Consider the following 21,552-nt stretch of genomic DNA (forward strand, 5'->3'; position numbering starts at 1 on the left):
TGACATAGCAGATAAAGAGCCCCAATATGCATAGCTAGCTTAATTTTAATGATAATCATTTAGCATTTCTTGGGATGATAAACTGGACATATGAAAAAATAAGAAATGTATTTTTATTTATTATTCTCCCATTACAAGCTTTACAGTGGTTTATTTTTTTCACATAATCTAATTAGTTGCCTGAGAGTGGAAAGCTGTGTCGCTATTTTAATCAGAGACCTTAAATTATTCTAATGTGTAAATTTTTCAGAACATGGTAAGTAAAGAAAAACTCAAATTTATGGGTGATGAAGAAATCACCAACAAGAGGTCCTCTTATAACATTTTACCATAAACCTCATTTCTTCACATTAGCAATGTCTAATTTTAATTTTAATACTTTTTAAAAAACACACATATGAACAGGTCACTAAAATACATATTTATTATTATGTCTTGTTTTCATGAAGATAAAAAGAAGAAAATGTTAATTCTAATTTACCTATTATCAGTAAGTCTTAACTTCTAATCTGATAAAATAACAAAAGAATAAACTTTGGAGGTAACTGTTGCAGTAAAATAACAATGTAAAGTTACAAGGGTATTAAAATGAAAATATTTGTAGAACTACTGAAATGATAATTTATTGTTTACATATATCCTATGCATTTATGTTTCACACACAATATATTATTGTGCTTGTCAAATTCAAATTGTTTCTTGTCATTCACAAATATGGGGAAATGAGATGACTCATTTAGTAACATTTTTGGTGTCATGATGTTAAATATTATGTTCAAAAGAAAAATTGTCTATTGAATTATTTTTATTTTTTTATTTTTAATAAAAACACATGTGCTCACCATGTTCAGGAACAAAACAAAAACAAAAAAAAGACATGAAATAATCATCATTTTACATATTGAATTATTCACTGTAAAATTAGTTTAAAAGAGGACAAGTCGTCCAAAAATATTACAATCCATTGATGGATTTGAGAAGATGTAATCAGCTGATCAGTTGCCTGAGTTGGTATTTTTAGAAACTTGCCTGATCAATCCTGCTGACAGTTCCTTTGGGCCCTTGTTTTTCGTTAACAATATTTCACAATATCTAAGACAATATTTAATTTCCTCTTCATTGGGTTAATAACATTTGTTTCTAGCGAACAAATAAACGAATAACGTATTTACATACACTAAAAATGTGGGCCTAGTTAGTGTTGCGCATTGAGAATGACAGTCACGGCGAGACGAATGCAAATAAAGTTATGGGCCGAGTAATCCAAAACCATTTACAAATATCAAATCACGTTACTAATTCTCAAAACGTTACTTACATCAGCTTTTAATGGTCGATCAAAAGTGCACAACCTTTATGATAACATTAAGATGTGATTCAAGATATGATTCATAACCAATAACTTGTCAAATGTTATAACAGCTAATAGGTCTTCAGCAACCCATACTTGCCGTAAAAGGTGACAATGCTCGTCGTAAGAGGTGACTAACGGGATCGGGTGGTCAGGCTCGCTGACTTGGTTGATGCATGTCACCGAATCCCAATTCCGTTGATCGATGCTCATTATATCACTCACTCGATTGCCTGGTCGAGACTCGATTATATACAGACCGCCGCCATATAGCTGGAATATTGCTGAATGCGGCATTAAACAGTAACAAACAAACAAACAAACAAACTTTCGATAAGCCTAAGCTTAAAAAAAGCTTTAATATGTCATGTCTAATTGGCGAAAAGTGAATTGGGGAATTCAAGAAATCATATTTAGATACTAATAATGCTATACACAATGACAACGCATGGGGGTAGCCATGTTGAATACATTTCCCCTTTTATGGAAACCGAAACTAGGACGCGTGTTTTCCAAGAACAGAAAGTAACGGGTTTTCCACTAACGAATGAAGTATAAAACAGCGATCGATAAGAGACAGCTCAAAGCTTGCAAGCTTCGTAAATTGTGCTGTTTAGACGAAGGAGGACCCAGACTCGAGAATTTCAGACAGATACGATGGGGGGAAACAAGAAGAAGAACCGCTATTCTATTCCGACGACACCCTCGCCTGATAATACCGGTAAGGATAGGTAGAATCGATCGATGCATTTGAAATCAGACAAAGACAATTGTGTGTTTTTGTTTTGTTTATCCAGTAAATTCCTAATTTTCATAATATAACCCTTGCGTATGTCAGTGCTATAATGAACATATAAGCCATATATGGGTTAAGGTTTATAAAGCAGATTATTTTTGTAACATGTGAGTAACATGACTTGAAGGAGCGTCAACACCTTTTATCATTTTATTACCGCGCCCACAGGGTCGTGACATTGAACCGTCTACGTACACGTGCAGATTGCAGTCGAATCTGCACTGCACTGTACTGCACTTTCTACTAAATGTTTATGTTCGGATAACCTAGCTACATATGTAGCTGTTTTGTCTGCATGGTGAAAGGTTGTGTGACGTACATTCATTTCCTGGAATATGGCTTGATGATTCTAGGAATCGCCCACATGATTCTAACACTCAAGCATCGAATGTGACAATACACGGTCTATATCAATTATTTATTATCAATATGTTGATGTTATCAGATTATGTTGACAGTCCACTTTGTCGATGAGTCAGAGTGAGTGACAACGTTCTATGGGCGCAGTTAAGCATCGACACGCACTGACTTTGCAATGCGGTTCATCGTATCTTATTCAAGCTGAAAGCTGCCGCGGGTTTGAGGAGTGAATGATTACCTCGCTTACCCGAATAGCTCTATTGTGCAATACCTTTGCTATGTATCGTATGTTATTCAGGCAGCCCGCGAGAGGTGAGGTGAGGTGAAATGGGTTTATGTCGCGTCCAAGATTATTGCACTTATATAGCGACGTGCATGCACTTGTGTGTGTGGCTGCTTGTACTAGTCCGGACTGATTCCGATTTATAGTGCTAGCTCACTGAGATACCATGCCGCAGTTTAACATGAATATCCCACTCAGTATACTGACTCCGAGCCGACCAGTCCTTGTTTTAGCCCCTAATGCCGAGTGAGTGAGTGAGTTGGTGAGCCGCTTTGAATAGTGTTCCAGTTATATCACAGCGTGTCAGCTTGGTATGGGAGGAACACCCAGGTGATCCAGGTCTTAGACTTTCATCACCTTGCTGAAACCCACCAGCACGGATATGGTGTTACAACCTTGAACATAATCGGGGCGAACAGGGATTCGAACACACTGTCATGGGTTTCTTGAGTGCTCAAGGGACACAACTCTGCATAGCTAATACCAGCGCCTTAGACGATTGTGCCAACCGTGCTCCGTATACAACTACAACAAACTATCATACAACTACAACAAACTGTCATACAACAAAGACTTATTACATGATATATTCAAAGTCCATGAACTAACAGTGGCAATATTACACTATTACAAACTACAAAATATATGAAGGTACATTAAAACAGTTGCATTTAATTTTTTTATTACAATGACATGGAAACAATATGAAACAAAAGTGTAGTAATGCTGTACATACAAAGAATTTGTTTATAATTGTAGATATGATAACATATCTTCGAAATTGTTCCTGAATAACTGTTGGTAAAAATTAGTAAGAATTGTTCCTTTCAGTAGAGTGTGCCAAATTATCATGATTGAGGATTATTTGTTGAGGTGATTCTCTTTCTTGGTTGTATTTGTATACAAGTGCACAGTGTTGCTCATCTTCTAAGACACCACATGTTTCATAGTGTTTTTGTGTATCTATCAGTTTTAATTTTTAGTTGGTGATTACTAAAACGATGTTTTGAGAAACGTAACCTATGAGCTTTGTTTTTATAATATGTAAGATAATTCTCATTATTTACCGATGACTTGGCCAACATGTATGTATGTAACTTGCTGTTGGATATATGGGAATATCCCTCAATGAATACTTGAACATATATTTGACATTTGGACTTGAGTCTATTTACAGTGGATTCATTACATTTATTTGTGCTCACTAGTTCAAAAGTTTGTTCTCCCAGCTAACATTTTGACCAGAAATATTGATATTTTCTGCCACATCATTTGTTGTGTTATCTAAACAGGACTTGTGATCAATTTGTCTTTATTATTGGTACTAATTGTGGTTATATACCAAGTTCTGCATGATAGGCCCAGTTATGTGTTTTCTTGCCTACAATTAGAAATAATTTACAAAACTGAAGTCTTTCTGGAAGAAGTGTATCAATATGTTTTAACATTTCGCAATCTAGACCCCAAAAATCATAATTGTATTACATTATTGGTTCTATAAGGGTTTTATTATTGCTAATTTTACCAGGATATCATCATGAAAAACTGATGCTTTAATCTATGGAAAGCACCTATGGCTTTCCTAATGAATGACTGTATATAACGTTTGAACTTTCCAATTTTGTGTACATAGATACATGTATGTATATTTGTCAACAGTCATTTTGATTTTCCTTGTACTGACCATTTAAATAAATTGTTGCTTTCCAAAGACAACTACATTAATAACAACCAATTTGTACTTTACACCAATCATCTCCTCCCATAGCTTACACTTCCTTTCTCTGCATATGACATTTATGGCGGGGAACAATTGATGCTCTGCAGCAATCTCTACTTGTATTATATTAACCCTCCACTGAGCAAACTAATCTACTCCTAGTTACCTCCCTTAGACCATACATGAAAACATACTTCACCTTGAGATATTTCTCGTGTGAATTTTTCTAACTCATTTGAAAATATTTCCTAATTATTCAGCAGATTTCAAATCCATCCAAATTGTTTATCAGTGAACATGTTATAAGCATTCAGTACAATGTCTAATTCTGATTTCAATTTTCAAAACTCCGAACACTTTCTGAAGACTTCTAATTTTAGCTCACCTGAACTGAAAGTTCCAGTGTGCGTACGTTGTTAAGTTGTCCGTTGTCCATCCGTCGTAACGTTTGTGACATTTTGTCTGGAAGCTTAAGGAATATGAAGCGGAAACTTTTTGTGTCTCATGTCACCTAAAAAACCTGAAATGCGATGTTTTATTATGCCTCATAGCAGTTAAATTGATCTTGTCACGTGTGTCCTTTTCAGCCATAAGTCATCGTGTATCATTATCCCCCCGGAAAGCATTTTTCAGGGGTTATTATTTAAATGGACACCGTCCGTCCGTTCGTGCGTTCGTGCCAGTTGTCGTTTCTAAAGCAGATCTTGAAAAGCATACAATATTTCTTCACTAAACATTGCATATAGATAGATCTTGAGGTAAAATATTGTCTTTTATAGTTTGGGATTTAAAAAAATATGAATTTTTCACGTTTCCATTGCAAAAACTTTGACTTTGACTTAAAATGGCGGTAGTGCTTATCTCCGTAACATGTCTTGAAAAACGTACTTCAGCAAACTTGGCAAATAGATTGCTCAGTGATGAACTGGTGTCTTTTCAGAGTTTTTGATTTAAAAAATGCTACTTTAGGAGCTTCCATGACAACAACTTTGATTTGAACTGAACAATGGGAGTAGTTATCGTTTCCGGAACAGATCTCGAGATCCGTACGATATGTCGTCAGCAATCTTGGCAAATAGATTGGAATTTGACGACATCTATCATGTACTATCTTTAGGGGTGGCTCCCAATGGTAATAAAAACAGGGAATAGGGGAGGTCCGTATGAAGCAAAGCTCACATGATATCGCATTATAAAACATGGCTCCCACGCGAGGACATTTCGGTTCTATTCAAGTCCGAATGATTGTTTGTTTGTTTGTTGTTGAACGCCACACTCAGCAAAATTCAAGCTATATGACGGCGCCCGGTCCACGCAATGGGGATCGATGACATGCATCAACCAAGTCAGCGAACCTGATCACCCGATCCCGTTAGTCGCCTCTTACGCCAAGCATAGTCGCCGTTTTAAGGCGGCAATGGTGTGCTTAAACCGGAAGCTATTGTACTTTGTTAATAATGTAGCTACAAGCTTGTTTATATTTCTTTCAAAGTCAATTTTTGCAAAAGACGTTTTTTTAAATCCGGAAGCAATGCCATTTAAAATATTGTTTAATATGGCGTTAACCCCAATTACTCACTGATAAATTGTCATCCTTTTCACAGAGCTAAAGACTATAGTGTCGCCAGGGGAGAGAACTAAAGCCTTAGCCTCGTCCTTCGACGCTGAGGTGCGCCCTCTGATAGACCTGGTGGACAAACTCCGAGGGTATGGTCTGGACAGTGACATCAACCTCCCTGCCGTCGCCGTCATCGGGGACCAGAGTGCCGGCAAGAGCTCTGTTCTTGAAGCAATCTCTGGCGTTCAACTGCCAAGAGGAACGGGTAAGTTGTGTTTCAGAGTGAGTGAGTATGATTTTACGCCGCTTTTAGCAATAATCCAGCAATATCACGGCGGGGGACACCAGAAAAGGGCTTCACACATTGTACCCATGTCGAGACCCTGGTCTTCGGCTTGACGAGCGAACGCTTTTTAAAACCACTAGGCTACCCGACCGCCGTTGTGTTTCAGGGGCAGGTGTTATGCAAAAGAACACAATTAGACTACGAAGGCTAAATATGATGTACGGAAGGTAGATGTACATGGGTATTACCTGAGGCTGAGACTGGTTTGTTGATAACTTGGACAAATGTACAGAGAACAGAGTTATTTGTGGGTATTCTGTCTATAAGCCATCTTCCAGATATATTAAAACACAAGTCAATAGTCATAGAAATCATGTTGAGCAGTTTCAAAAGTCCAATTCCCTTGGTCATGCCTGAATCTAGCCAATTCCAAGAATAACCTTCAACTAATTCGTTCAACATAATGAGGTGAGGGGAAATGGGGTTTAACGTCGCGTCCAAGATTATTGCACTTATATAGCGACGTGCATGCACGTGTATGTGTGTGTGTGGCTGCTTGTACTAGTCCGGACTGATGTCGATTTACAGTGCTAGCTCTCTGAGATACCATGCCGCAGTTTAACATGAATACCCCACTCATACACAGTATACTGACTCCGAGCCGACCAGTCCTTGTTTTAGCCCCTTAGTGCCGAGCGCCAGACAGGGTAACAACAAGTACCATCTTTTAACGTCTCTTGGTATGACGCGGCCGGGGATAGAACCCCGGACCTTCCGCTCTCCGGTCGGATGCTCTACCACTAGACCACGGAGGCGGTCTTCAACATAAGGAACGTTGATCACACAATATTGTGTGCTAATGACCTGGAATGATTGTGCGACTTTGCCTTTGACAAATATTGATCCAGGATCTTTAGTCCTATAGAACAGACACAAAATCGAGTTATTCAACCACATGTGATAATATTCAAAATGTTTATAGGTATAGTAACAAGGTGCCCGTTGGAGATGCGGATGAAGCATTCAGAGGATGAGGACATGTGGGAGGGAAAGATAATGTACAAGGACATGCATGGCGAGGCCCATGAGGAAATCATTCTGAACAGAGAGAGCGTCGGAGAGCTCGTGCGGAAAGGTTTGAAACAATTAAATATATCGATGTTTGTTGGTTTGAGAGAACATTACTTCAACAACATAAACAATTAAATAAATTGATTAAATGTAATAAGATTAATTCAGACAGAATGAATTAAATTTCACTTCACAGCGCTTATTTAACTACGTATATATTTACTTATGCAATGAAAATAAGCATCTGATTTTTAAGGACTGTAGACTGCTGTCTTGGCACGTGCTATTGCTATGTTCCATACAGCTCAGAAGGAAATGACAGATAGTGCGAAGGGCATCAGTGATGAACTCATTACTCTGGAAGTGACGTCATCAGATGTCCCTGACCTCACCGTCATAGACCTGCCAGGTATTGCAAGGAACGCCGTCGAGGGTCAGCCGGTTGATATTGAAGCGAGGGTAAGACGTCATCACTATCTTTCAAATTGCCGTAATACTATATTTTACCAAAATTATTCCAAACTGTTGTGAAAATAAAATTGAGAATTGTTTGTTTCTAAATTGTTATTTTAAACATCGAAAGGTATCGGATGGGCAATCACGTAATCCAGTGATGCAGACGCCATATCATATGTTTCGTTATAGGTTATTATTGTCATTTTAAACCACTTATAAACCAATCAGAATCGAGAATGTTCATAGCATAGTTGCCCAATACATAATACACCCGGTGTGTTTTAAAACTATGATCTACATCCTCTCAGCGATATAATATAATTTTTTGAAGATTAAATAGTTTTCGTTACATATTTATTATGATCTGCAGTACTAATATATCAGTTATCATTTTTTCAGATTAAACAAATGATCCGTAAATACATTGGACGCCAGGAGACTATCATCCTTGCTGTTCTACAGTGTAATGTGGATATAGCCACATGTGAGGCACTCAAAATGGCAAAGGAGTTTGATGACGAAGGTGGCAGAACTCTGGGTAGGTTGATCACTTTCGTTAAATGTTTAAAAAGGCAATCAGAAAATGTATTTAAATGATATTGATCTCTAAGTTTGTGTTGATACTTTCATGTACATATGTTATCAATGGAATTTTAATATTAAAATGAATCTGCACAGGAGTTCTAACAAAGCCGGACTTGCTGGACAAGGGAGCCGAGTCGGGCGTGGTGAGGATCCTCAACAACATGGAGTTCACACTGTCCAAGGGCTACATCATTGTCAAGTGTCGAGGCCAGGAGGCTATATCGGACGGCCAATCCTTGAAACAGGCGCTCGAAGTAGAAGAAGATTTCTTCAAAAGTCACAGACATTTTAGGTTTGTTTGTTTGTTCGTTGTTTAACGCCGCACTCAGCAATATTCCAGCTATATGACGGCGGTCTGTAAATAATCGAGTCTGGACCAGACAATCCAGTGATTGACATCATGAGCATTGATCCATGCAATTGGGATTGATGACATGCATCAACCAAGTCAGCGAGTCTGACCACCCGATCCCCTTTGTATCTTTGTACGCAAGTATAAATTGATTGCTAGGCAATACTTGTTGGCGGATGACAAGGTAGACACAATTTTATGGATAACAACTTCTTTAATACTGTAAAAAGCGACGTTTCTGTATAGATCCTTATACCGTTGTCAAACAAGACTGAATGTCTTATGTTATCCATAAAATTGTGTCCATATTGACGACAAGCATAGTCGCCTGTTACGGCAAGTATGGGTTGCTGAAGACCTATTCTACCCGGGATCTTCACGAGTCACACTTTGTAGGCTGTGCAATCATCACATTAAAAGGCAAGTGACACATCTAGACTTAGTACATTATCATTATTTACAGACCGCCGGCATATAGCTGGAATATTGCTGAGTGCGGCGTTAAACAACAGCAGAAATTCCTATGTTCCAGCTCCTTGCGACCATCATTATCATTATTTACAGTAAAGACCAGTATGTTATTATCTATATCACACTGGGTGTGATTGCGCTCAATCATCGACTGCCGTTTACTTTCAAGATGGGGATAAATATGAAAAGTGCCATATGAAAATAAGCCAGGGTAACATTATACCTATTTAAACAGTCATGTTATTTTATGAGTTACATGTATGTTTCCTATGTTCCAGCTCCTTGCGACCATCTCAGTGGGGAATCCCCAACTTATCAACGAGACTGTCACGTGAGCTGAAAAAACACATCAAGGTGTGTATAACAAAGTAGTTTGACTTGCTTTGTGCACGCACTTACAAGACGTTTGTCGCTGCATTTCCGAGCTGTCATGTTAGTATGCGGTATTCGGAATAACTTATAATAGTTTTTTGGCAATTATTGATTTTTTTTGTCCAGCTACAGTTTTTGTCTGAAACGTACCTGAAACGTTGGATGCGTGAATAGGTTTTCGCTTATGAATGCCATGAAAAGCCAACTTAAATTGCGAACGTAATCGGGATAGGCTCTGAATAGGATGGTCCAGGCAGAGCTTCGCCAGTGTGATATACACCTTTTATTATATACATACATGTATGAATGAAATACTGGAATTTATCAGTGCCGATAGATCAAGTTATCAGTCACTAGTGACTGATATAAACAACGTGCCGTCCATTTTGAACAGGAATGTTTAATTATGACAAACAAAAATGTCCACGGATCTTAATACTCGATATGAAAAAATATATTTCCCATAACATATATTAACAGGGCTATTTTTATTCACGAACTATATTCTTTTCGCAAAACCCTTTATACGGCGGTGGTAAAGGGGCGACAGGGAGAACTTAGTAATTTATCAGACACTGTTTTCGAAAAAAATATAAAACATGTATACCATAAATAGAAAAACTTCAATGTATTTTCTCAAATACCACTTTTATCTCATCTCGTGAAGTGGGGAGAGTCTAATATTAGACTCTCCCCACTTCACTCGATGATGTAAAAGTGGTATTTGAGGAAACACAAATGATGTCATCCTTATGAGTGAGTGTGTGAGTATGGTTTTACACCGCTTTTAGCAATATTCCAGCAACATCACGGCGGGGGACACCAGAATAGTCTTCACACTTTGTACCCATGTCGGGAATCGAACCCGGGCCTTCAGCGTGACGAGCGAACGCTTTAACCACTAGGCTACCCGATCGCCCCTCATCCTTATGAAAATATTAGTATCTGGATCACCATCACCTGCCCTATTCCTAACATTCCAACTGGGGTTAAGATTTTTGGTCTTCATGCTGTAACCCTTGGTAATGTTCTTGAAAACATGTGACTGTCCAAATTAATATTTTTTAAAGAAATAATTTATATCCGATAACTGAGTAAACTGTGGGAAGATGAAACTTTGGAAATGTTATTCCAAGGGTTGGACATTGAAGTTGAAGTTTTGGGTGACTTTTATTCTTGAAGTAATCCTGGACCCGTCAAGATCCGTGGTAGTACAGGTCTTCAGCAACCAATGTTTGTCGTAGGAGGCGACTAATGGGATCGGGTGGTCAGGCTCGCTGACTTGGTTGATGCAAGATGCGTAGATCGATGTTCATGATATCAATCACTGGATTGTCTTGTCCAGACTTGATTATTTACAGACCGTCGTCATATAGCTGGAATATCGCTGAGTGTGTCGTTAAACAACAAAGCAAAGCAAAGCACTGAAGAAGTTCTTCCTCTTGATCCTGAGTACTGAAACAAGTGCCTGTGGTTGTACGATATGTTTAAAAATGACGTTGTTGTCCCCCCTAAGCAGAAATAATGTAATTAACCGGTTAAAAGTGCACAAAAGTGTGTTTAGGTATCTAGAGGCATGGTGCCTTTTGTGTTCGAAAACAGGATTTGATGTCTTTAAACTGGAAGTGAATGGCGACGACAAGGGATCGGGTGGTCAGGCTCGCTGACTTGGTTGATGCATGTCATCTTATCCCAATTGCATGGATCGATGCTCATGACATCAACCACTGGATTGTCCTGTCCAGACACTATTATTTACAGAACGCCGTCATATAGCTGGAGGACTCCTGAGTGAGGCCTTAAAAACAATCAAACAAACAAACTGAGACACAGGGTTCTAGTTAAAACTGCTCATCATGAACAATGTTGTAGAAACTGTTACCGGTTCTGAAGGAGGATGTGCGCAACAAACTTCTTGAGACGGAGCGGAAGTTATATGAACTTGGAGAGGATCCGCCAGAAACAGCCTCAGAAAAGCGGCAAATGGCTCTCCAGGTAACCGAGGGAGTGGGGTTTAACTCCCCTTTAGAAATATTCCTGCCATATCACAGACATATTATTAGAAACTGGCTTCACCCCGTGTGGGGTATCATGAAATTCTATCCTAACGTCATTTCGCGCGGGAGTCAGTTCACTATCTACTGAGTAAAATTACTCAACAGATAACCAACTATAAATTAATCAATGATTAACGATACAGTAAACTGTTACAAAAATAATGTTGTGCCCTATGATTTAAATTTTAAAGGACGGTGCTGTAGAAACTGTTACCGTTTACAAGCCAGCCAGTTTAGTTGGTTTATTTCCCTCAAATATTGCATATATGTTTTCATATCCTTAAAGACCGCCTCCGTGGTCTAATGGTAGAGCGTCAGCCCGGAGAGCGGAAGGTCCGGGGTTCGATCCCCGGCCGCGTCATACCAAAAGACGTTAAAAGATGGAACTTGCTCTTACCCTGTCTGGCGCTCGGCATTTAAGGGGTTAAAGCAAGGACTAGTCGGCTCGGAGTCAGTATACTGTGTATGAGTGGGGTATTCATGTTAAACTGCGGCATGGTATCTCAGTGGGCTAGCGCTATAAATCGGCAACAGTCCGGTCTAGTACAAGCAGCCACACACACAAACATAAACGCTATATAAGTGCAATAATCTTGGACGCGACGTTAAACCCAATTTCACCTCACCTCACCTCATATCCTTAAAAGTTTAAAGATTTCCACATGCTCCCCAAATATGTAAATCGATTAAAGGAAGCGTGCAAGAAGAAACATTCCTTTAGAGATGAGATGTTTTTGACAGATGGTCACCGAGTTTATCAAAATTACCACCGCCTTGACCAGTGGACAACGCTGGGATGACTCGAAGTTTCCACCAAAGATTAACAGCCTCTACAGCAGTGCCCGCCGGTCTTTCGTAGAGTTGTCTAAAACCGCTGCTCAGAAACAACCAGGTATGTATAATGCCAAACTATTGTCACGATATGGGGTTGTGTTTCCTTCGGCTGCAAACTTCCGCTGGTGACAATTCGTGGAATCCTGAATGGCCAACAATACCAAGATGCCGTTCTTCGTCCAGTGGTAGTCCCTCATTTTGACAACCATCCTCTTCAGACACCTGTTTACATGGACGACAATGCTGGACCACACAGATCTCGGGCAGTTTTTGGCTTATATGCGTCAGGAAGCTATTGCCACTCGTCTTTGGCCGGCCTGTAGTCCGGATCTTAATCCGATTGAGCATCTCTGGGACATTCTTGGCCGGAAAATCAGACATCGTGATCCTCCCGTTCAAAATCATCTCGCTGGACTTGAAGCCGCACTTCCTGAAGAAGATCCGTTTGCCTCAGAAAAACATTCAACGAGTATGAGGCGTAGGGTTGAAGCTGTGGTCAATGTCCGTGGACTCCCTAGGGTGTCTATGTGACACTTAATATGGTCTGCTGATATCATAACAGTTACATGACAACAACAAAAATTCAATGTGTTCTAATCCTTCAATTTCCTGTCTTCGGTAATAATTCCTTTCTGCTCATATTCTTTTGGAACACAAGATAAACTTGCTTTAGGACAACTTTTGCATCACATGAGGTTTACATATATGGCTTATAACAATCGTACATCTCGTTATAATAGTCATCACTAAGTGCCAAAAGTAACAGCTCACAAATATGGTGGGTGGCGCTTTACTTTTGTGCATGTGTATAGAAAGGCATTTCGTATGCCCCGTTCAAACCAAATGACGTGTTTGGGGGATAACACATAAACTGTTTAAATATTATGTACACAACAGGCATGTATTCAACTGGCTCCATTTGCTATTCAAGAAGTTTAGTAATTGTATTTTGTATACTTTTCATGGGCAACAGATGAAGTGATGGGGTCGTTTCCGGTTCTTAATTCATAACCCCTTAAATATGTCGTCATGAATTTTATTTACGCATCAGGTTCTTAACTGATCATAATGCATTTTGCTATTTAGGAATATTCATTTTATGTTTGCGATTCTAGGACAACAAGTTGGACTTAGGACTCGTTTCCTGATCACATCTTATTGAGTGTACCATATTTCTTTGTGTAACTATGTATGCCCATCAGGCTAGTGTTGAACCGGTGCTCTTTGCTATTTAGGTTTGGTTTGGTTTGTCGTGTGCTTCATAAACGTGAAGATATATTTAGTGACCAGACTAACAATTTACTGATTGGTTGGTTTGTTGTTTAACACCGCACTCAGCGATATTCCAGTTATATGACGGCGGTCTGTAAATAATCGAGTCTGGACCAGACAATCCAGTGATTGATATCATGAGCATCGATCCACGCAATTGGGATCGATGACAAGCATCAACCAAGTCAGCGAGCCTGACCACCCGATCCTGCTAGTCGCCTTTTACGACAAGCATAGTCACCTTTTACGGCAAGCATGGGTTGCTGAAGACCTATTCTACCCTTGATCTTCACGGGTCTTGCTCTTCACGAGTGTTTTTGTAGTTTTTCAGAATTTGCGTGCTAAGGCAAGGACATGTGTTCAAATGGTTTTGTTTGATTTACGGAGTATGACGCATATTCCATTCAATGTTTTTTATGATACTTTGTAATCACATCAGATATCATATGACATTGTTTGTAAGAAGGTCCCCGGGAACATATGCTTGTATTTAAAGGCGACTAAAAGTCGCTCACTCACTCACTCACTCACTCACTCACTCACTTTGTAAAAAAACAATGCATCATACGTCTATGTCTGAACTGTTTAATTTTTTTCCCCATTTTGTTGTAGGATTTTGAAGTTTTTGAAAGTATTACATGTAGCATTGCTAGTTGATGAAACGTTCTGTCTACAGAAATGTACCAATACCATTTCACGACATTGGAAGGTGTAGAAGAAGCTGTTAAAGAATAGAGGGGATAATTTAGTTTAGTCTTTCGTTATCAACCATAGTTTTTGTAAATCCTGTGAAGATGTTTAAACCATGTCTTCTTTATTTGTAACTCTGACAAACTTACAGTAAATCAACACAGGGTAAATATAATTTTTCCGATGACAGATCAATATAAACTGACTGAGTTTGAAATCACTCTTGCTAAAAAAACCAAAAAACATACATGCATGAAGTAAAGAGTGTTGAGAAGATCAATATATCAACATAATCAACACTGAAAATGACAATCATACCGCTACCGAGAATGACGTCAGAGCCCCCCAAAATTGGGTGTTGTACAAAACACGAGCTTTCAGAATCATGGACAATAGGCAGAGTACATAAACAATCGCTCACGTTCAATAACAAGTCATTAGTAGCGTGTGTGACCACCAAATGCCTCAATACACGCAATAACTCTTCCAAGCACAGAAAAAGAAATGGTAGGACAACTGGACGAAGAATGTTATCCATGTAACGCTGAGCTGTCAAGTTTCCGTCAACGATGAGCAGCGGTGTCCTCTCCTGCCCACAGATCCCTCCCCACACCATGACGCTCCCTCCACCATATGGTACGACCTCCTGCACGCAACACACCGCCGTTCGTTCACCACTTCGGCGGTAAACACGTTGTCTTCCATCAGACTTAAACCTACAGAATCGACTTTCGTCAGTGAAGACAACCCTCTGCCAGTCACGCCGTTGCCAAAGTCGTACAGTCCGGGCCAATCGCAGACGACGATGTTGCGCTGTCAATAGCTGTCCTCTGTATGGTCTAAAAGTCCTGATTCCATGAGCCCTGAGTCTCCTGGCCACTGTCTGTCGACTAACCCTGTGACCTAAGGCATTTGTCGTCGATGACGTCACTGTCAGAAAGCGATTTCGGAGGTGCAAGGTACGCAAGTACCGGTCATCATGGGCCGTGGTCACCCGTGGCATTTCTTTTGTGTTTTTTATCACTGTGGATGTCTGACTTGCCGTTGCAATCGTTTAATACCCTTACCCGCACGTGCATATGCAGTTGTCCGTGGTGCACGTGTTTTTCACTTTTTCGCGTGTTATCTCGCAAACATGTAACAGACAATTATTATTTTCTGCATACACTATTGTTGTATTTAGCTTAATATGTGTTTTAGATGGACTTCATCGAAAAAATATACACTTTGTCTGAAATTTATATTTCAGTTGGTAAAGTTTCTTTTGGACGTCAGTTTATATGCTTGATGAATTTCTCCGAAATGATTAATATACATGAATTCATGATCAATTATGTAATAACCCGAGACAAGATACAGGGAATGACATATAATTGTACGTATTTTCCAGATATCAAGAATAGGATATTGAAGAACGATCTACAAGAGAGGATGGAATGTTCTCGAGGTCGAGAGTTCTGTAATTTTCTAGGCAAATTTGAACTTGTGGAAAGTTATGCCCGGGAATACATCTCGAAACTGGAAGCACCTGCACTTCGCTGTTTCGACGACGTACATCGCAATACAATAGACATCCTAAAGATTCTAGCAGAAAAGTGTTTCGAGAAATTCCCTGATTTTGCACAGAGAGCAAAGGTGTTTAACACATATATATTGATTCTTTTTCAATTATAGTTAACCGTATTCTTTCACACAATCAGCTAAGACGACAAATGAATATACGTCATATTGCATTTCGTCAGCACAAATTATTTTTATTAATATTGACTGAACGATGTATGGCAAACTGTGATAGCATCTTTATCATATCACGTGAATGTCTTCATTCAGTGTGTGTGGAGTTTCTTTTCTGCATCTTGAAATATTCCGACTTGACTGATTGTTCCTTGCACTTTGACACATGACATAATTTGACTGTTTATGACACCATTGCCTCTCAAAGTGGCGGTCTATGCAGAATGATGCTACCTGATGTCAACACTAATAGGGTGACAAGGGTCATGCGGATTTTAAGAAACGAAATTCCAACGATATCTGTAAAAACGTCAAAAATTGTGTACAATGTACGTCACCAATGTTAAAGGGCGTGTAAAATCATAAATACATATACATTTGGGCTTCAAATGATTTTTTGTCAAGCTGCTTGTTTGAGTATAAATATAAGCGACAAACCCATTTCCATCATCATAAGAAAGAAATCGTAAAGGATTTGTGTCCCCGATGGCATGGTTAATATTTGTTATCCAGCTCCTCATTATGTCGGACATGTGATGTTTTCCCCAGCTGTGGACATCTTACATGTAACATGTATGCCATATTGTTATTCTTGAAATATTTCTTTTTTCAACATATTTCAGGAGGTTATCATGAAGACAAAGAAAGCCACTCATGATGACTGCAAAGGGGAAATACAGAAGTATTTCACGATGGAGAATCTGGTGTACTCCCAGGATGATACGTATGGCAGCGAGTTACGTAAGTGGTGCAATGAACCCGTGAAGATCCGGGGTAGAATTTGTCTTCAGCAACCCATGCTTGTCGTTAGAGGCGACTAACGTGATCGAGTGGTCAGCCTCGCTGACTTGGTTGATGCATGTCATCGTTTACCAACTGCCTTGATCGATGTTCATGATGTCAATCACTGTATTGTCTGGTCCAGGCTCGGTAATTTACAGAATGGTGTAAAACAACAAAGAAACAAACAAAGGAACCATCATGTTTAGATATTTCTACAAACTGGATAGCGCATCATTGAATTAGTTTTGCGAGGCATGTTATAACACTGGAGCCTGAGCGGATGCTTTAGCCGTGAAGGTCCGGGGTGGAATAGGTCTTCAGCAACCCATGCTTGCCGTAAAAGGCGACAATGCTTTTCGTAAATGGCGACAAACGGGATCGGGTGGTCAGGCTCGCTGACTTGGTTGATGCACGCATCGATCCCAATTGCGTGGATTGATGCTCATGATATCAATCACTGGATTATCTGGTCCAGACTCGATTATTTACAGACCGCCGTCATATAGCTGGAATATTGCTGAGTGCGGCGTTAAACAACAAACCAACCAACCAACCAACGTCAGCAATATGTCTATATTCACCTGGTTTGCCACTGGTTATTCCGCAACCACGATGCAGCGTGAGTCATCAAAGAGACATGAGATGATTTGTTAAATGCTCACAGATTGTTTTCTGGGGTTGTTGTGCTCCTTAAAATTGACAGATGAAACAAACTTGATTTTCAAGGTTAGAATAGTGTTCGTGTGACTGTTTGTGGATCATACGTGAAAGTTAAATAATTGAATAGTGTTGATATATCTTATATCAACCGACGCTTAAGTTGGAAAGATTCTCTTGGTAATTTCTAAAGGTGCTGTGCCAGTCAGTGAGTGAGTTGGGTTTAACGCCGCTTTTAACATTATTCCAGTTATATCACGGCGTGTCATTTTAAAGCTTAATGTGGGAGGAAAGCCCGAAGTGATGCAGGTCTCAGACGTTTACCACTTCGGTGACACCCACAAACACGGGCGCTGTGTCAGTAATCACTGACGACTATCGATATATTTGATATTAAAATAACAGCTCGTAGGTACTTTCGTAAAGTCCTGTGTCAAACTTAAGATTTTAAATTCTTAATGTGCTTGTAGATGAGTACTGTGTGGTGAAAATGATTGACTTTGCATGTTCTACATTGTGTGATATTTCTGAGGAAGTTGGCTCTTTTAACTTTGTAACCATCTTCATCATCATCATCATCATGTATGTATGTTTATATCTCCAGGAGTGAATGAGTCGTAATGATTCTTGGCAGTATAAGTAATCTTTCAAGTTTATCACAATTCGGACCAAATTGGACAAGATCCTTGGCAAACCAAAAATGCTCAATCTGTAACTATACACGCATCTTTATCAACATTTAATGCAGTCCTTACGCTTACTTTTATTTTCCGTTCTAGGAACAGAAGAGGAAAAGAAACGAAAGGAAGAAAAAGAAGAGGAAGAGAGGAGAGGAAAGGCAGGGCTAAGTCCAGGTGCTGTTGTATTAATAGCGTAGTCATATACAGCATTTAACACACCAGACAGTATTATCTGCCTTGGCCCTTGCGACTGTGATCTAATCTTAGATTTGTTGTAACGTGTTTAATCGTAACACATTCGCCTGTATGGTGTATATAGAAATAATGTACTCGTTAAAGCTCCTCCACCTGAAACTGTATGTGCGTATACGATACGATCACGATTTTACGTTGGATAAGCTTCGTTTTCATGAGAATGTTTCTATATTTCAGTAGACAAAACGGAAGAAGATGTGAACAGTGTCGGCAAGGCATTGTTGAGTCTAAGATCTTATTGCCAGGTACATTGCTATGTGTTGTTCGTTGAAGAAAGCCTCTTTCTAAGACATGCGATAAGCTCATACTCAAGGCCGAGGTCACTTATTTTGGAATTAACACTGCGTGTGTGTGTGTGTGTGCGCGCGCGCGCGTGTGTGTGTGTGTGTGTGCCCACTCAGATACATTGCCGCAGTTTAACACGAATACCACACCCACACACAGTATACTGGCTCCGAGCCGACCAGTCCTTGTATAAGTCCCTTAATGCCGAGCGCCAGACAGGGTATCTTTTAGCGTCACCAATGTTATATTTGCGATAACACTTTCTTAGTAAAGTACAGATTCTAGTACTTTTTTTGAGGTGAGTCCCGTCCGGGATTTGAACCCACACCTGCCAGGGTGAGGGTTCTTACAAAAGGCCCTCGGGAACTCGTTTGGCGGATGTCAAACTAAGTTTGTGTATTTATCATTGATTTAATTTTGCATATACTTTCCCTAGGATAGGGCAGTTCTCATTCAATGGTAAAATAAGTCAAATAGGTCAGGCAGAAGTCAGATTCCATGTGCGGCCTCAATTTCTTGGATATTTACATATGTCAATGGATTAAAACATTCATTTTTACACATATTCACAATTGATTCCACATTCTAAAGGATTTCTGGTTTGGGACCTGAACAATAATCTCATATTGTTAATTATACTAGATATAGAAGTTTAATGTATAAGTTGATGAGAAAAAATAAGTAACAGTTTATTGGCGTGTTCATTATACGTCGGTTGTGTTGGCTTTATGAAACCTTAGGCCGTACAACGTGGACATCCTCTCTGAAGATGCAACCAAAACGAAAGGTCAAAGGTGTTCTTTGTACTTGTAATGTGGCTACTTGGAGTATTTGCATTGCATTTCTCAAAGTGTTCTCAAAGTGTTCTCAAAGTGTCAGTATTGCTGTTTTGAGTGTACCAATCCTCGTGTACATTTGTTTCAGATTGCTGCACGGCGTCTCTGTGATGTCATCCCCATGATCATACAACAGCACGTGTTCCGGGAACAGGTGGAGGAGATGCGTATCCTGCTGATGGACATTGCTTCTGACGAAAGAACCATGGTTCACATCCAGGAAGATCCAGACATGGCCTACACGAGGAGAGAATGCAAGTCTCGTCACGAGAGACTCCAGCTGGCGGAGGAAGAACTTGACAAAATCTAGCATTTCTAAATGTCAATCGTTGTTGTGTCGCTTTGTTTCTGTCAACAGTCATCATTGTCCTGAAAATCCTTTTTTGTAATTTCTTAGTTGGTGCTAGGATTTATTATTTTTCTTGGTAAAAATGGAAACATATATATTTTCTTCAGAAGTTGAAACCAGAAAGTTAGTCGCTATCCTGATATAGATGTGTTTTGAAAGATTTCTAAGTTACTCGGCAGCTCCTACTAGATGAAGGAAGTGCTTCTTTTAAAACATTACCGAAAACATATCCTGGCTTTAACCAAAAAAAACCAGGGCCACCCCCTGAATATTAATATGGTGGGTCCCATAAAACCGTCCAGTGGATAGAGCGTCTGCCCAGAGAGCGGATGGTCGGGTGTTCGATACCAGGTCGTGTCAATACCAAATGACGTTATAGGATGATATTTGTTGTTGCCCTGCCTGGCGCGCGACATTAAGGGGCTGAAACAAGGACTAGTCGGCTCGAAGCCAATATACTGTGGAAGAGTGGGGTATTCATGTTACACTGAGGCAATGTGTCTCAGTGCATGGGTTAACACACGCACGGCCAAAACTTGCATTGTATGCCTTCTGCAATAGACAAAGACGTAATACACATTCCATGTCGCGTAATGCTTGCTCATGTAACCATGACTAATACCATTTTTGTTTGTTTGATATAATTGTACATGTATTGTAACTGATAGTAAATTTGTTTCTGCGTTCTTAAGTGTTGAATTGATGCATTATCACGACTGCCATTTGTGTATTTGGCTGTGGCATACTGAAGGAGGGCATTTTAACCTTGACAAGATCATGTTGATCCCATTTTCAACGATTATGTGCAATGCATCTGATATCTCGGGATTATTGGAGAATTTATTTGTAATAGTACTAAGTAGTACACAATGCGAAGGAAAGTTTGTGTGTTCCGCGTCGTCATATGGTAGCAATACTGCGAAAAGGGTGATAGAATCAGCCCATATCTGTCGTTGTGAATGCCCAATGTTAACGTTTCTAGGATGCACGATCAGACAACACATTCGGGCACTGTTATGATGACTTACCCTGACCAGCAAGGTGTTACTAGAAACGCCGTTCAGGGTCTGCAGTTTAATATTGAAATAAAAGTAGTTGTGTTTTAACGTTATAACAGTATTTATTAATTAAAGGTTAAAATTGTGATTTAAAGTTAATGTATCGATGGATCTAACCCACAAAAAAAGTTGATCCATAGAATTTGATGTATCGTTGTCAGGGCACTTTTACGTTATTTGGTATATTCAGCAGACACGTGAACGATGAAAAAGGTAAATGTTAAAATATATATCGTTCTGATGTAAAAGTCTTCAGCAACCCAGACTTGCCGTAAAAGGCGACTATGCTTGTCGTGAAAGACGACTAACGGGATCGGGTGGTCAAGCTCGCTGACTTGGCTGATACATGTCATCGATCCAAATGGCGTGGATCGATGCTCTTGATGTCAATCACTGGATTG

General features: G+C 39.5%; 1 protein-coding gene across 1 annotated transcript; it reads left to right on the forward strand.

The window, feature by feature from the left end:
* The first annotated feature begins 1,871 nt into the window (after positions 1 to 1,871).
* LOC124132593 (interferon-induced GTP-binding protein Mx1-like) lies at positions 1,872 to 20,779 on the forward strand. Its single transcript, XM_046496571.2, has 14 exons — positions 1,872 to 2,072; positions 6,115 to 6,333; positions 7,337 to 7,489; positions 7,730 to 7,884; positions 8,281 to 8,419; positions 8,560 to 8,758; positions 9,568 to 9,643; positions 11,534 to 11,656; positions 12,460 to 12,610; positions 15,905 to 16,149; positions 16,872 to 16,989; positions 18,468 to 18,542; positions 18,801 to 18,868; positions 19,833 to 20,779. Exons 1-14 carry the CDS (start codon positions 2,009 to 2,011, stop codon positions 20,052 to 20,054), a joined length of 2,007 nt encoding a protein of 668 aa, XP_046352527.2. The 5' UTR covers positions 1,872 to 2,008; the 3' UTR covers positions 20,055 to 20,779.
* Positions 20,780 to 21,552: the final 773 nt, after the last annotated feature.

The sequence above is a fragment of the Haliotis rufescens genome, unplaced genomic scaffold, assembly GCF_023055435.1.
Source record: "Haliotis rufescens isolate VD_foot unplaced genomic scaffold, xgHalRufe1.0.p SCAF_11, whole genome shotgun sequence".
Classification (NCBI taxonomy): Eukaryota; Metazoa; Mollusca; class Gastropoda; order Lepetellida; family Haliotidae; genus Haliotis; species Haliotis rufescens.

Coding starts and splice junctions, on each gene's coding strand:
- LOC124132593 (XM_046496571.2), top strand. CDS start 2,009: ATGGGGGGAAACAAGAAGAAGAACCGCTATTCTATTCCGACGACACCC. Junction 7,490..7,729: donor CGGAGAGCTCGTGCGGAAAG/GTTTGAAACAAT, acceptor TGTTCCATACAG/CTCAGAAGGAAATGACAGAT. Junction 16,990..18,467: donor TACGTATGGCAGCGAGTTAC/GTAAGTGGTGCA, acceptor TTTCCGTTCTAG/GAACAGAAGAGGAAAAGAAA.